General features: G+C 43.9%; 1 protein-coding gene across 1 annotated transcript; it reads left to right on the plus strand.

The window, feature by feature from the left end:
* Positions 1 to 203: 203 nt before the first annotated feature.
* Positions 204 to 16,464, plus strand: LOC143511740 (protein NYNRIN-like). The gene is made up of 4 exons (XM_077001332.1): positions 204 to 226; positions 3,821 to 3,856; positions 4,754 to 6,108; positions 15,869 to 16,464. The coding sequence occupies exons 3-4, from the start codon at positions 4,762 to 4,764 to the stop codon at positions 16,322 to 16,324; spliced, it is 1,803 nt and encodes a 600-aa protein (XP_076857447.1). The 5' UTR covers positions 204 to 226; positions 3,821 to 3,856; positions 4,754 to 4,761; the 3' UTR covers positions 16,325 to 16,464.
* Positions 16,465 to 16,748: the final 284 nt, after the last annotated feature.

Below are 16,748 nucleotides of genomic sequence, written 5' to 3' on the forward strand. Positions count from 1 at the left end.
TGGTTTTTCTCTCCGTGGTATTGGCGAACCGAACCTTTCGACCGACGGGTTGATCGGCTATGTTGGGTTGGAGTCCCGACACGCTGGGCTGAAGTCTCCCTGGGACCTTGAGGAATCCCTGAACTGGCTTAATTGGACAAAGTGAAGGCCGGACGATAGGTGACCTGACTTGAGGGTGGAGAACCGAGCTGTCCTGACTGAGCCCCTGACACCAAACCGTGGTCACGTGAGTCCCAGTGATTATATCAAACAATGTCTGGTGAGGAAATGCAAAGGTTGTATAAACAGCTTAATGATAGCTGGGGTATAGATAACTGGGTATGGAGAACTTTAAATGAACAGGTTGAGCAAACATGTACCATGTTGTTTTTGGTAGAGGATAGTCCTAAGAAATGGGAGAAAATTAAAATAGACTGTAAGAAAAATCTGCAGGTATGGGTGACCAAGGCAGGTAAAAAGGGAACAGACCGTGTGTGTTTGGGGGATATAATTGTCCAGAAAATAAAAGAAAGTAAAGAGAGATTGCTTAAACTAAAGGGAGAATATAAGGAGGCAGGCAGACTGAGAAAAGTAAAATTGGGGAGAGATGTGTTTAAAGCTGAGAGAGAGTTGGGTCTGAGGAAGAGATATATGTGTTGTTGGGCTGGTAAAATAATAAAGCAGGCGAAAGAAAAATGTGAGACAGAAGAGACTAATTCTCTAGAGCACCCACCCACTTATGAGTCTATAAAGCGGCTTGCACCTTCGGCGCCGCCACAGCAGCAAACACAGGTAACCGTGAAAGGCATATATCCTGTAGTATATGTGAAGGAAGGTGAGATGGTTATAGCTGATGACTCCGGCACCGCGCCATCAGGGCGGGGGTGCAGACCTAGGAATAGACGACAAGAAATGAAGCCATTTGATAATGTAAGAGAACAGCAAGAAGGTTGGGGTGATGTGGTCAGCAAAGAGAAGATTGATTCAGGGAGTGACATTGAACAATCAGATGGGGAGGAGCTAGAGCAAGCATGTAGCACAAGGCATAGCTCAGGAAATAGATATGGCAGCAGGCACCAAAAGGCAGAGAGAAAAGGGAGGAAATTAGAAACTAAGGGTAAAGAGACCAGGCAGGATCAGACAAAGAGACCAAGGCGGGAGGTAATGGTTACATGTGATCTGAAGGGAACTATGGTAGACTCAGAGAATGAGAATAGTGAGGTAGTAGAAGAAGTGAGAGCAGGACTATTAGAGGCTAAAAAGCAAATGCATGAGTTAAATGAACTCTTGGTGCAGAATGGGGTGTATCGAGGGACAAGGAGTAAGAATAAGGAGTCAGATAATGAGGATTTGGTTATGCCTCTTGTAACTGGGCCCACTGGGAATCGTGAATATCAACCTTTGCCATTGACTGATGTTACTGCGCTGACTGACCAACTTCCTCCTCTCACTGAGGGGGGAGGCTTATGGCTATCTAAACTAGACAAACTGACTGCGGGCAAGGTGCTAGCTATGGGAGATTTTAGAGGGGTGATAGCTAGATGTTGTACAGCCACAGATCTCAGAGACATAGAGTATGCGGCCGGTACCACTAACCTGGTACATAATGTCCCTTTAACTAGACATATTCAAGCCCTAGGTAATGCTATGCGAGATAAGTGGCCAGTGCGAGCAGCAGCAGCTGTTCCAAAATTCACTTGGACCTCTAAACAGACCCCCATAGGTTATTTGAGCCAGGCAGTGGACACATGGGTGTCTCAGACAGGTATTCACCCAGGCCCACGGGGCCCTCATAGGATGTGGTTTAGAAAGGCGGTATTAGAGGGTGTTCCTAAGGCGGTTCAGGAGGTTATGGATGATAACCCTGATTTGTTTGATTGTGACTCAGATAAGTGGAACAAACACCTTATTCACCACCTAGGGAAGGCCCTAGATAAAGCTGAAGAGAAGAAAGACGAACAGGACAAGATGGTGACAGAGCTAATAAAGTTACAGCTAGTTGACCATAGGCGTAAAGCAACTGATGACAGGCAGGCTAAGAAAAAGAAGGAGGCTATTTTGGCCTCAGTCCAGGGTCAGGGTCAGCCCCCTCAGCAGCCCCCCTTAGCTCAGTGTGTGCCGCAGCTGGTGCACCCTTATGTGGCCTCGCCTCGGGAAACACAGTATTTACCCACGTCAGGGGGATACCCCCACCAGGGCCAGAATTTTAATTTTAGGGGCAGAGGTCGGGGAGGGGCCAGGGGAGGTCGTGGTGGTCCGGGAGGTTTCGGTCGTGGTATGAGGGGTGGGTGTTTCCTCTGCGGGCAGAGAGGTCATTGGGCAAAAGAGTGTCCCCAGTACACCGGAGGGCGTGGGAGAGGCAGAGGCCAGTTTGTACCAGCGCCTAACCCTTCTGCAGCTCCAGGGCAGTACCCCGTTGGCACATGGGGAACTGACCAGTGGGACTGACGATGCCCAGAGGAGAACTCGGACAGCAAGGCCACGGCAGACCCTATGCTGTCCCTCACAGTCGGCCCTCAGAGACTCTCTTTCCTAGTTGATACCGGGGCGACTCATTCAGCGATCAACTGTGCCTTGCCTGATGGACTGGTAAGCAGCGATACTGTGATGGTGAAAGGGTTCTCTGGGACGCCACAAAGTCTGCGAAAAACTGTTCCAATGACCGTAACATGCGGCCAGCAGGCCATTACCCACAGGTTCCTGATTTCAAGGACTGCACCGGTTAACCTGTGTGGAAGAGACATTTTAATAAAGTTGGGAGCTACTGTGTTATGTAGCCCCTCTGGGCTGGTTGTCACATTGCCAGATGGCACACAGATGCACTGTTCAGAGGGGGAGGACACTGGCATGTATTTGATCTCCACAGACTGGCCACCCACGGTTGACATCTACTGGGGCCTCTTAGAAACTGACTCCTGTTCTAGGAGGGGCGTTCACTCCAAGTTCCTTGACTGGAAGCCCTGGATTACTTTGATTGAACCGTATGTCCCGCCCCCCGACCCATTACATATGACTTTATTTTATGACCCTATAGGGGATCAGGTTTATGGGGAAGAATATGAGGAACAGTTAATTGATCAAATTTGGGAGATAAGTACGACGGGGATATTTGTGGGACCTGAAGGCGTCGCCGCACCAGTTGTTTTGACCCCGGCACAACAGCGCTGGTATATGATGAGTGATTCAGCTGCTCCTCACATTTCTTTAGCACTGCACCCTGGACACATGGCCAAAGAACTAGGTGGGATGACTAGGAAAGCTAATAATGCTACTGATTGGGTTCAAACTGACATACCGCAGGTTTTGTACTCACAGTCCTGCAATACTTGGTTTATACAGGAGCCTTCGGTAGACAAGATCACACTAACTAGAGATATGCTGAGCAGATTTCATGGCAGGGAGTGTTGTGATCACCCTGATAGTAATCACATTTTAGATCAAATGCCGCCTAGTCTGTGGTCAAAAGGACCGCATGATGTAGGACTTATTTCACAGCCACCAGTACGGTTTGAAGTGCAGGGAGAATACCCCAGGTGGAAACGTCAGTATCCACACAAACCAGCTGCTGAAGCGGGCCTTGCAGAAGCTATATCTGGACTGTGGAATGCAGGAGTCTTAGAATATGCACACTCAGACTGGAACACTCCCATACTGCCAGTGGAAAAGAAAGGGACAGGCGCCTATCGCATGGTGCATGATCTTAGAACTATTAATGAGATTTTGATTACTCCAACTAGTCCAGTACCTAATCCTTATGTGGCTTTAGCATCTCTTTCTCCAGAGATGAAATGGTTTACATGTATTGATCTGGCTAATGCTTTCTTTTGTGTTCCATTGGCAGAAGAATGCAGGGATATTTGTGCCTTCACCTTCAGAGGTCAGCAGTACAGGTACACCAGATTACCTCAGGGATTTGCTTTGTCGCCAGGATTGTTTAATAGAGCCTTAGCTATCTCATTAGAGCATTGTGACCTGCCTGAAGGGTCACTACTTGTTCAATATGTGGATGATGTCCTCCTGGCTTGTGATACTGCAGAAACTTGTTTGGAGGCCACTAAGCGGGTGCTTCTTAGGCTGTGGGAAACAGGCTATAAAGTATCCAGGGAGAAGTTACAGTGTTGTAGGCCTCGGGTTCAATTTCTGGGTAGAATAGTCACCGGGGGAGCGACAGGAATGTCACCACAGCATCGTACTTCTATTCTACACCACCCCAAGCCCGAATCAGTAAAGGACATGTTGTCTTTTTTAGGACTGACTGGCTATAGTAGACACTACGTGCCTGACTATGTGGAACTGACCAAACCACTTAGAGACATGGTTCGTGAGCTGGGCATGAGAAACCTGACTGGTAAGCTAGACCGGACAGCTGAGGCAGAAAGGCATTTCATTAAACTTAAGCAAATGTTGGCGCAGGCAGTTGATCTCGCTGCACCAGACTACAGCAAACCATTTCACTTAGATGTTTCTGAAACACCCTCCTGTGTTAACGGAGTGTTGTTCCAGAAAAAAGGGGGTGAACGGAAGGTTCTAATGCACCTTAGTGTCCCACTTGATAACACAGAAAAACGACACCCACCTTGCACACAGCACGCAGCAGGGGTTGCAAAGTTAGTTCTAAAAACAGCACACATAGTAACAGGACATCCTCTCCACATTCTAACCAGCCACAGTGTTATGTCATATGTGAACTCACAAATGTTTACACTCACACCACTCAGACAGAGACGGATTCAAAAAGTTCTGACGGCACCTAACTTATTGTTTTCTCATGAAGGGATTAACATGGCAGACGGAATGTTGCAGGGTCCAACACATGAGTGTGTGGCAGAAGCAGCAAAGGCAGCAAAATGGAGACCAGATTTAGAGGGAGAACTGATTCCAGGAGCTGAAAATATGTGGACGGATGGATGTGGTTTTAGAGGTAAGAATGGGATAGTACAGTCAGGATTTGCAGTTGTAATGGAAGCACAGGGTGAGCAAGATGAGTTCTGCACGGTACATTCAGAAAAACCTGAGGGCTTACAATCAGCACAGAGAGCAGAGCTATTAGCAGTCATAGCGGCTCTGAGGCTGGGAGAGAACAGGCACATAAATATCTTCACTGACTCAGCTTACGTAGTGGGGGTGGCACACGTAGAGCTAGGACAGTGGGAGAGAGCAGGATACACAACACCAGGGGGAAAACCTATTAAATATCAGGAAGACATGAAAGAACTTGCAGCAGCTCTCATGTTGCCAACAAGAGTAGCAATAATTAAATGTAAGGGTCATCAGAAGGGAAATAGTCTGATTGAGAGAGGAAATGAAGCTGCGGATGCAGCAGCAAAAAAGGCAGCAGGTTATAAGATTGATGGGCTACAAATGGTATGCAGGGAGGAGGAGGAGTGGTCTTCTCTTCCCACAGGCAGAGAGCTATTTGAGTTACAAGAGAAATGCAGCCCAGAAGAAAAGACCGCGTGGGTCGACAAGGGAGGAAGAAAAGGTGAAGAAGTTTGGGTAGGACCAAACGGCAGACCCATTCTCCCAGGAAAATTAGTTAATACAGTACTCACAGGAGCACACGGGGTAGCACATGTAGGCAGGAAGCAGATGAAGGAGAATTTAAAATATTGGTGGCACCCATACCTCAGTGACATAATAGTAGAGTGGACAAAAAACTGTGAAATATGTAATGTACATAACAGTGGCCCGACTCTGAAGCCGGGACCAGGTAAGTTTCCTGGTCCTAGAGAACCAGGAGAAAAGATCCAGATTGATTACACTGACATGATAATACCGATTAGAGGTCAAAGGTATTTGTTAGTTGTAGTGGATAAATTCTCAGGTTGGGTAGAGGCATTTCCCACCAGAGCAGAAGACTCTAAGTCTGTCTGTAAAGCTTTGATAAATCATTGGATACCACATAACGGTTTCCCAAAAATAATTGAATCAGATAATGGCACTCATTTCACAAGTAAAGAGTTAAAATTTGTAGAACAGAGCCTGGGGCTCAGGCATAAGTACGGAACGGTTTACCATCCCCAATCGCAGGGTAAAGTAGAAAGGATGAATGCTAACATAAAGAATAAATTGGTAAAAGTATGTGCACAAACAGGAATGAATTGGCAGGAAGCCCTGTGTAACCCGTGTGTCCCTCCTATCTTACCTCAGTAGGTAATAAGATTACACTCCAGAAGGGTTATGGACCAGTTCTAGGTTCTAGGAGTAGTTTTATGCTCACTGGTAATACAAAAGAGAAGTAGACTCCAAATACCAAAAGACCATTAACAAGTTGGGTTTTAATCAGGACAATAAGGCTTTCAAGTGTTCAACCAATTAAACTCGAATCCCCCCTTTTTTTTTTTTAAATAAAAATAAAATAAAATCTTTTACCTTGGAATCCTCCTAGATTTGATGTCTACTTATTTTATTTTATTTCCACTACTATGTTTAGATGTATTTACCAATTATAGTATTGTAATGTATTAGTAGTATGGTATTGTATAGTAATAATAGTAGTTTTAGATTATTATTGACTTATTAATTCCTAATTATTAATTCCTAATTATTAATTCCTAATGGTCAATAAGCTGATTATTTTATAATGGATATATTGAAAGCACCTTGGGTTCTAATGCTAATTTATGTTCTTTTTATAACAATGTAATACCTCAATATTGTCTTATGGATTACCCAAATTATACCAAAAGAGAAAAAAATAGAATGTAACAAGTTTTTCCTTCAAAACACAGAACCACAATACAATGGCGGTTACTTTACATCTCACAGCGCTTTTACACTGGCTCACAGCTGTAATATGGCAGTCCTCAATATAAGGAAGAAAAATTTAATCTTCCCCGTGTTCACCGGCTCCGCCTTACAGCAACTCCACCAATCAAAGTCCTTCCTACCGTAGCGATCCGATCTCAAAACAGTTCCTACTCAAACTGCACTGTGCTCGCCGTCGAATCCCTCTGAATATCCGTTGAGAACTCGTGGGTGGCTCGCCATCTTGGCCCTCATGTAGTGACGAATGTCCATGTGCGTAGCCAAGAAAAGGGTGAACAAAAAACCTGACCTGTTTTAAACAGCGTCATGTCAGAAACATCTCAAAATTGTACATATGTTCCATACATTGTGATTCCAAAGTACAATCCACAATTGCCGTTGCGCATATATTTTACACATTTAAAACGGCAGCTCCATTACACAAAATGTCACGCTATACCACCAGATATACCAGATCAACGCATTTTCAAAATCAATAATGTATTCGACAGTAAGAAAATGACAAACAAAACGTAATAACTATACACACTTGATCTCTTAACTCGTTATACAGCCTAGTACATTATATATATAGATTTATATATCTAGTTACCCCAACCTGCTCGCTATGGGTTTACCGCTGTACGATTTTATCTTTTAAAATGTTTTGAAACTTACCAATTCTTATTTGACTGTACAATCTGTCCTAAACCTGCGATTAGAACAATTGCACCTCCGTATATTTCTCAGTTGGCAATGTATCTGCACAAATCTCAATTTTTTAATCTCTCGCTCGTAGCAGTTTGCTTTGCTGCTTCTCAATGTCGCGTCGACGTAAAAGAAAGGGCGAGTTATGTTCAGTCTGTCTAACTCGTTGCCGCTCACAAGTATGTCTTATTTCTTAAAGGGATATTAACCCATTTCCAGTCTTACAATAAAAGTAGCCTGGGTTACACCCTCCCCTCCTTACTCTTTGCACGTCCCTGTGCAAGGCTCCAATTTGTCTTGACAATTTTAACTAACATGGTTAGATTCCATAAGGGACTCAGTAATAGCTGTGCTTAGACTCTGGAGCAGAGACTGAACTACAGAGACAAGGGGATTCCCTAACTCAGGGTAAGTCAAGATCTTTGGTTTTTCTCTCTGTCTCACAGATCTCCTTAAGGGAGTACATTCATCCTCATAAACTCCCCCTGTGTTTTCACACTCTTGTTCAATTAGAGCATTTTTTCCTGTTTCCTCAGGAATATGTTCAGAACGGACATCCTGAGTGCGTGGTTCGTGCAGAATGGCTTCTGGTACATCTACATCAGGTTCTGTAACAATGTGCTCTAGTTCAGTTCTTGAATCATTCGCAGTTCCTCCATGGAATTCGTAGACAAGCGCACCTTGACTCATTGCATCATCTAGAACTGGATCATCCACAGGCAAAAGGTCTTCCACATGACTGCACCCATTTTCCTCTCTTGCTCCTGGGGCAACAATGTCAGGTACATCCTCTAACAATGTGGCTTCAGGACTAGTGTGAGGTTGGGCATCATCATGAGAGGTAGATGGTTGAGGCATTCTCTCTGATCTATGTGGTAGAGCTTCACACTCGAGAGGTGACTGGAGTCCCTCCCTAACAAACATCTTTGGCACGAGAGTATAACGATAGGTAATGGACTCCTGGTCATCATGCTCCATCATTAACTCTTCTTGATCTTCAATGACAGGGTTTTGGCGAGTAGGAGGTCTTTTCCTAACCACGGGTTGCTCAGGCTCTTCATTAACCATGGGAAGGAACCCACATGGCAGTAAAAGATCTCTATGTATTGTCCTTGTGGGCCCATCTTTGTTTTCAGGTCTCACTGTGTACACAGGCAAATCACCAGCTTTGCTCACAACAACATAACTGGAGGACTCCCACTTATCAGCCAGTTTATGTTTCCCTCTTAAGCGCACATTTCTGACCAGAACACGGTCTCCTACCTCCAACGCAGATTCTGTTACTCGCTTGTCAAAACGAATTTTGTTTTTTAGTCCTGCTTTCTCAGCATTCTGGGAAGCTATTCTGTAGCTCTCCTGTAGCTGCGTCTTCAAGTGCTGCACATATTGTGAATGTGAATGCAACTGACTCCTGTTCAGCGGGGTGTTGAAAACCAGATCAATCGGTAAGCGGGGTTGCCTTCCAAACAAAAGCTCGTACGGTGTGAACCCAGTCGAATCATGTTTCGTACAGTTATAAGCATGTACTAATGGTTTCACAAAGTCTCGCCAGTGTCTCTTGTCATGATCCCTCAAGGTTCCCAGCATACTCAGAAGAGTTCGGTTGAAACGTTCAACAGGGTTTCCTCTGGGATGATATGGCGTGGTGCGAGTTTTGTGTGTTCCCATGATCTCGCACAGTTCCTTTATTGTTTTTGATTCGAAATCTGGTCCTTGATCACTGTGCAATTTTTCAGGGATGCCATAATAAACTATGAAGTTCTCCCAAAGACACTTAGCTACTGTACGAGCCTTTTGGTTAGGCGTTGGTATAGCCACTGCGTACTTGGTGAAGAAATCAGTGATAACTAGAATATCTTTGGTATTATGTGCGTCCGGTTCCAATGACAGAAAGTCCATGCAGACCAACTCCAGGGGTCTTGTTGCCTTGATGTTGACCAAAGGAGCAGCCTTCTCAGGTAATGCCTTCCGACATACACATCTCATACATGTCTTGATCTTTCTTTCAACATGTACACTCATCCTGGGCCAATAAAACCTATTCCGAACAAGGTCAAGAGTACGCTCTATACCTAGATGGCCCATGTCATCATGGAGACTCTTAAGGACCATATCCCTTAGTGCTTCAGGGAGGACTAACTGATAGTGAGTCTCTCCATTGTCTTGCCGTCTCCGATAGAGAATTCCATCCTTCATTTCTAGCTTTTTCCACTCACGTAATAACAAGGAAATTTCTGGAAGCTCTGCTCTAACTGAGGGAGGTACAGTCTCATCTGTTTCCAAATGGTGACTGACAACACCAATAACAGGATCAGCCCTCTGTTTGCCTCTTATCTCTTCTTCTGAGAACACTGGAATCATTGGTGAGCCAACATGAAGCTGAGATGGGTCAAAACTGCCTGGAATCGCTTCTGTGTTCATAGCTACTGATTCAATAAGAGAACAAGAAATTACATCTGTGTCATCGGCTAACGCCTGCTGAGTCTGATGTTTTTCAAAGATGGCCTGAACTACCCCTGATCTAATGGCCATGTCTTCCATCTCAGATGCATGACAGTGAATAAACTGCTGAATTCTCTCCTGCTCTTTTCTCCCTTGTAGATCGTCTAGCTCCTGGTCATGTGGTCGTCTAGAGAGACCGTCAGCATCAAGATTCTGTCTCCCAGCTCTATATTGAAGCTTGAAACTAAAAGTTGAAAGGGCTGATAACCATCTGTAGCTGGTTGCGTCTAATTTGGCGGAAGTCAATATGTAGGTCAGAGGATTACTGTCTGTGACCACAGTGAATGAACTACCATACAAATAATCACAGAATTTTTCTGTCACAGCCCACTTAAGGGCTAAAAACTCAAGCTTGTGAGCTGGATATCGAGTTTCACTCGATGACAACCCACGACCAGCATAGGCAATAACTCTCATAACTCCTTTGTGCTCCTGGTACAGTGCAGCACCCAATCCAGTTGTACTGGCATCAGTATGGAGCACATATGGTAGTTTAGGGTCAGCAAAGCCCAGAACAGGGGCACTTGTGAGTTTCTCAATAACCAGGCTGAAGGCTTTTTGACATTCATCAGTCCAACGCTGTCCAAAGGGTTCCTTTGGATTATGATGGTGTGCTCTCTTCCCGTGAGAGACTCCCTTTCTTAGTGGTGGATAGCCAACAGTCAAATCATTCAAGGGTTTCACAATCTTGGAGTAGTCCTGGATAAACCTTCTGTAGTATCCGGCGAACCCCAAGAAGGTACGTAACTCCTTGATAGTTTTAGGACTTGGCCAGGTTTTTAAAGCTTGTATTTTCTCAGGATCTGTCTCAATACCATGCTGAGATATGATGTGTCCCAAGTATCTCACTGATGTCTGAAAAAACTTACACTTCTCTTGAGAAAGCTTCAGCCCATACTCTTGTAAGCGACTTAGCACTCGGAGCAGTCTGCTCTCGTGCTCCTCCAAGCTATCAGAGAATATTATCAAATCATCCAAAAAAACCAAGACCTCCTTCAGGTGTAGGTCACTCATACATTTTTCCATTAACCTCTGGAAAGTGCTGGGAGCATTGGTGATGCCCTGCGGCATACGGTTAAACTCCCAGAACCCCAAAGGACAAACAAATGCAGTTTTGTGCTTATCTAACTCTTCTACTTCAACCTGATAATACCCTGACTTGAGATCTAATACAGAGAACCATTTAGAACCTGCTAGAGCTGAGAAAGTTTCCTCCAAGTTGGGCAGAGCATATGCATCCTTGATGGTCTGCAAATTCAATTTCCGGTAGTCAACGCATAATCGGACATCCCCGGTCTTCTTCCTAACTACAACAATGGGAGAGGAGAAGGACGATTCAGATTCTCTGATCACTCCTGCCTCAAGTAACTCCTGCAAATGCCTGCGAACAGCTTCCAGGTCACAGGGATGAATGGGTCTGGCTCTATGCTTAAATGGGGTTTCATTACTTAACTTAATATGGTGCTTAACTTTATCAGTTCTACCAAAATCCAAATCATGTTGAGAGAAAACCTCCTGCATGGCATTCAGCTCCCTAGAAATTCTCTCTTTCCACTCAGGAGGTAACGGTGAGTCACCAAAATCAAAGCACAATTTTCCATGTTTAACTGAGTCAGGGTTCTCCGTCAGGGTTCTCTCAACAGCTGAGTTAATTTCGCACACTTGCTGCAAGGAATGCAACTCAGCAAGGACTTGCCGTGATGGAAGTACAATGTCATGCCCAGTTTCGTTTTTTAAAACTACCGGGAGTCTTGAATTTGGATTGTCTGGAAGAGCAAGTAAACAACTTGTGACCAGCAACCCTCCAGGCAGAGTAGACGTGGAAGATGGTTCCATCAGAACCCATTTATCTGTCCCTCGATTGGACATTCTGACCGCTGCTTCTAAAACTAAACTCTTGCCAGCTGGAATAGTTTTAGGTCCAGTCCTAGGCAGATGTACTAAGCCTATTTGACTGTCTTCTTTCTGCTTGAACCTGCATGCGAGAGACCTCAAAACCGTCTTAAGCCCATAGGCCAGAGGGGAATGATGCCTACTAGGATGTTGTTTGGAAAACTTTTCATACACCTGGTCCAGGGTGTTTGTACCTATTAAGATCATTGGCAAAGTACCAGTACGCCTGTCTGGAACAACCAGGGCAAGAGTTGTCAATTCAACTTGGACACCAAGGAAGCCTTCAGGAAAAACAACATCCACTTCAATGTAGCCAAGATAAGGAACACGTTGTCCGTTTGCAGCCTCGACTTCTAGCAAATCACTGAGTGGGTTAACTGTTAGGTGTGAGAGATTTTGCTCATAGAAGGACTGAGGTATAGTGGTAACTTGAGAGCCAGTATCTAAGACGCTAGCACATTTCCTGCCTGCTATGTACATCTCTGACATACATTTCTCCCCGACTAAACCCTTGGGCAGTGATAATGGTTCATCCTCCATGCTAATATATTGGTTGGTCGCTCTGTGCTTGTGGGGACGCTCTACTCGTGCATCAGCCCCTGTTTGTCCCGCAACGGAGGCTGAGGTCAGTTTAAATGTGCTGTTGGAGGAGACTTCTGCTGAGAGTCCCAGGCATTCTGTTTCTCCCTCAACTGCTTCCGTTTAAGAGCTACTAGGGAAGGGTTTGTGGAATTTGCACATTTGCTGGCGATGTGGCCATCTTCACCGCAGTTAAAGCAATACCAAGCCTTTGGACGGTCAGATTTGTGAGCATAGGTAGGGGTAACATCCTGCAGTGTTACTTGCACAGACTGGGATTTCTTGGTGCAGACCACTGGCTCAGCCTTCCAAGAGCTCCTTGAACGTAAGGTGGTCACCTGACTCTGTAAGTCAGCTACTTGCTTCTTTAGTTCTTGAACTAGTTCACCTTCATTATCAACGGCTCGTGGTTGTTTCACTTTCAACTTGGTTACCTGTTCCTGCAGAACAGCCACCTGGTTCTTTAAACGAGATGTAATGTCTTCTGCACTGGACTCTGAGGTATCAGAAATGCTCATCACTTGAGAAGTTGCCTTTACACGCACAGCCCCCAAGTGTTTCCGCATCCTGCAATCCTTAGCGGTTTGCCTATCTTCTTCACAGCGCAACTGAAGTAGCAACTCAGAGAATGATGGGGGTTCATCTTTCTTTTGCTCAAGCTGGAGCTCTGCAATCAACCGGTTATCCCAACAACCTCTGCAGAACTGGCGCAACAATTGTCGCTCAAACTCACTAGAAGACACACTCCCTTGCTTAGCAGCTACAGTTAGCACTAGATGCAACCGATGTAGATACTGAGAAGCTTTCTCACCAGCATCTTGCAAGGTGTTTAAAAACTTGACTAGTAGTTCATCACCATCTTCTACAGCCCCATAAGCAGAATCTAGCAAGGACAAGTAAGATGTGGGGGATGCTTGGAGACCTAATGACTTAACTAGGTCTATAGCTGGAGGCAACAAACTATCCAGAATTCTACGAGTCCTATGCAAGTCAGAAACAGCTGGGTCTTGAAGAAGAAGCTCAACGCTGTTTCGCCAAGATTCATAATCGACTTCATTTCCCGGACGGGGAATTTTTCCAGAAAAGGACCTCAGCCGGATTGGAGAATGTGTATGTGAAGTAGTTTCCTCACTCCGAACAATATGCTCAATGACCACTCGTTGAACCTCGGGAGGGTTCATATCATCTAATGGGATGGTAGGAGTGTGCCTCGCTCTTATGGGACCTTGATTAATAATCGGCGTCCGGTCTCCCTTTTTTTCTTTGCTTTGGCCACTGGGAACAGGTGATGAGGACTTGGGAGAGGAAAGCTCTTTGCTACTTGCAGTTGGGATACAGTCAGTTCCCAGGCAGTCTGCTTCAGTTATTTCTACTTCTTTACATCTAGCAAGCTCCTCTGCCAATAGATCATTAAAGGATTTCCCACTGAGTTTAGCGATTCTCCGCAATTCATCCAAATACCCTTTGGTGGCACTACTACTGACTGTGGGGACATATGCACTAGACAAGGCTTTAATCTCATAAATAACATCAGGCTGATGAGGGTGCTCAAATTTGTAAGGAAGCTGGGCCTCTAAGGTTTTGACTGCCAGACCACTGTCAAACTCAACAATAACAGATCTATGGTAAAGTGAGGTAGGCTCGTCAACCCAAATGATCCTACTTATGTGGCCATATCTGCTTAAATAGTCACTTAAATCATTATCCAATTCGGTATTAGTGGCACCACTAACTAGTAGTGCATTCGGTACTTTAATTCTCTCAGTTTCAACTACTTCCATTTTGTTTAAGGTTTATTTATTTATTTTAAATTTAGGGATTATTGCTACTTAAGTACCAGTTAACAAGTCCTAACTACTCCTGGCTGGCTCGCCAAGAAATTGCTTGTAACCCGTGTGTCCCTCCTATCTTACCTCAGTAGGTAATAAGATTACACTCCAGAAGGGTTATGGACCAGTTCTAGGTTCTAGGAGTAGTTTTATGCTCACTGGTAATACAAAAGAGAAGTAGACTCCAAATACCAAAAGACCATTAACAAGTTGGGTTTTAATCAGGACAATAAGGCTTTCAAGTGTTCAACCAATTAAACTCGAATCCCCCCTTTTTTTTTTTTTAAATAAAAATAAAATAAAATCTTTTACCTTGGAATCCTCCTAGATTTGATGTCTACTTATTTTATTTTATTTCCACTACTATGTTTAGATGTATTTACCAATTATAGTATTGTAATGTATTAGTAGTATGGTATTGTATAGTAATAATAGTAGTTTTAGATTATTATTGACTTATTAATTCCTAATTATTAATTCCTAATTATTAATTCCTAATGGTCAATAAGCTGATTATTTTATAATGGATATATTGAAAGCACCTTGGGTTCTAATGCTAATTTATGTTCTTTTTATAACAATGTAATACCTCAATATTGTCTTATGGATTACCCAAATTATACCAAAAGAGAAAAAAATAGAATGTAACAAGTTTTTCCTTCAAAACACAGAACCACAATACAATGGCGGTTACTTTACATCTCACAGCGCTTTTACACTGGCTCACAGCTGTAATATGGCAGTCCTCAATATAAGGAAGAAAAATTTAATCTTCCCCGTGTTCACCGGCTCCGCCTTACAGCAACTCCACCAATCAAAGTCCTTCCTACCGTAGCGATCCGATCTCAAAACAGTTCCTACTCAAACTGCACTGTGCTCGCCGTCGAATCCCTCTGAATATCCGTTGAGAACTCGTGGGTGGCTCGCCATCTTGGCCCTCATGTAGTGACGAATGTCCATGTGCGTAGCCAAGAAAAGGGTGAACAAAAAACCTGACCTGTTTTAAACAGCGTCATGTCAGAAACATCTCAAAATTGTACATATGTTCCATACATTGTGATTCCAAAGTACAATCCACAATTGCCGTTGCGCATATATTTTACACATTTAAAACGGCAGCTCCATTACACAAAATGTCACGCTATACCACCAGATATACCAGATCAACGCATTTTCAAAATCAATAATGTATTCGACAGTAAGAAAATGACAAACAAAACGTAATAACTATACACACTTGATCTCTTAACTCGTTATACAGCCTAGTACATTATATATATAGATTTATATATCTAGTTACCCCAACCTGCTCGCTATGGGTTTACCGCTGTACGATTTTATCTTTTAAAATGTTTTGAAACTTACCAATTCTTATTTGACTGTACAATCTGTCCTAAACCTGCGATTAGAACAATTGCACCTCCGTATATTTCTCAGTTGGCAATGTATCTGCACAAATCTCAATTTTTTAATCTCTCGCTCGTAGCAGTTTGCTTTGCTGCTTCTCAATGTCGCGTCGACGTAAAAGAAAGGGCGAGTTATGTTCAGTCTGTCTAACTCGTTGCCGCTCACAAGTATGTCTTATTTCTTAAAGGGATATTAACCCATTTCCAGTCTTACAATAAAAGTAGCCTGGGTTACACCTGCCACTAGTGTTATTAAGTATAAGATCTTCAGTAAATTCTGCAACTGGATTCACTCCATTTGAGCTCATGACAGGAAGGAGTTTTCCGGGGCCCCACAACGCGCTTGCGAAGCTAAACATATCGGCGGCCAGATCACATAAGGAATATTTCAAAGAACTAAAAGCTATTTGTGAAGCTTTTTCTGTGCAGGTGCGAGGAGAGGAGCCAGACTTGACGCCTCGACCGGACCTGCCTGTGACTGAGTGGGTTCTTCTGAAAGTCATCAAAAGGAAGTGGTCGGAGCCCAGGTGGACCGGTCCATTCAAAGTGACTGAGAGGACTTCACACGCCGTTCGATTGAAGGGGAAAGGAGACACGTGGTTCCATCTCAGCCAGTGCAGAGCATCAGAACCACCCATCCAGCGCGCCGAGATACGGAGCTCTATAACCTACGGGTCATAATAATACCCAGAGCCAGGGGTACATCCAGGTGGTATACCTGACCCCCTTCGTTGGAAGAGAAGATTATTTTGCCTTTGACAACAAAAGAGAAGATAATTTTTTTATTATTTTATTTTTATTTTTTATTTTATTTTTGTTTATTAAACAATTTGCTTGGCTTTGTAGAAAATTTAGGCACATAGACATATAGATATTGTAATTGTGACTATTGTTCAGGGATTGTATTAAAGTAAAGTGAAGAAATAGACAAAAGATAGTGTTACAGCAAGAGCCCACAGGAGTGAGTGAGTGAAACCTGATCCTGTCAGGAGGAACTATTTTTAGACTCTACACAGACCAAGTAGCTTCCACCAGTCCAGTTAAACCCTCAATAGTGTGTAACTCTCTGAGCCATATTAGAAAGAGATCGTAAAGGTAGAAAAAT

Source organism: Brachyhypopomus gauderio, chromosome 4 (genome assembly GCF_052324685.1).
Source record: "Brachyhypopomus gauderio isolate BG-103 chromosome 4, BGAUD_0.2, whole genome shotgun sequence".
NCBI lineage: Eukaryota > Metazoa > Chordata > Actinopteri > Gymnotiformes > Hypopomidae > Brachyhypopomus > Brachyhypopomus gauderio.

What these genes read in the sequence shown, in the direction of transcription:
- LOC143511740 (XM_077001332.1), top strand. Translation starts at nt 4,762, where the DNA reads ATGGCAGACGGAATGTTGCAGGGTCCAACACATGAGTGTGTGGCAGAA. An exon ending in AAGCCCTGTGTAACCCGTGT is followed by an intron (nt 6,109 to 15,868) that starts GTCCCTCCTATC and finishes CAATAAAAGTAG; the next exon opens with CCTGGGTTACACCTGCCACT.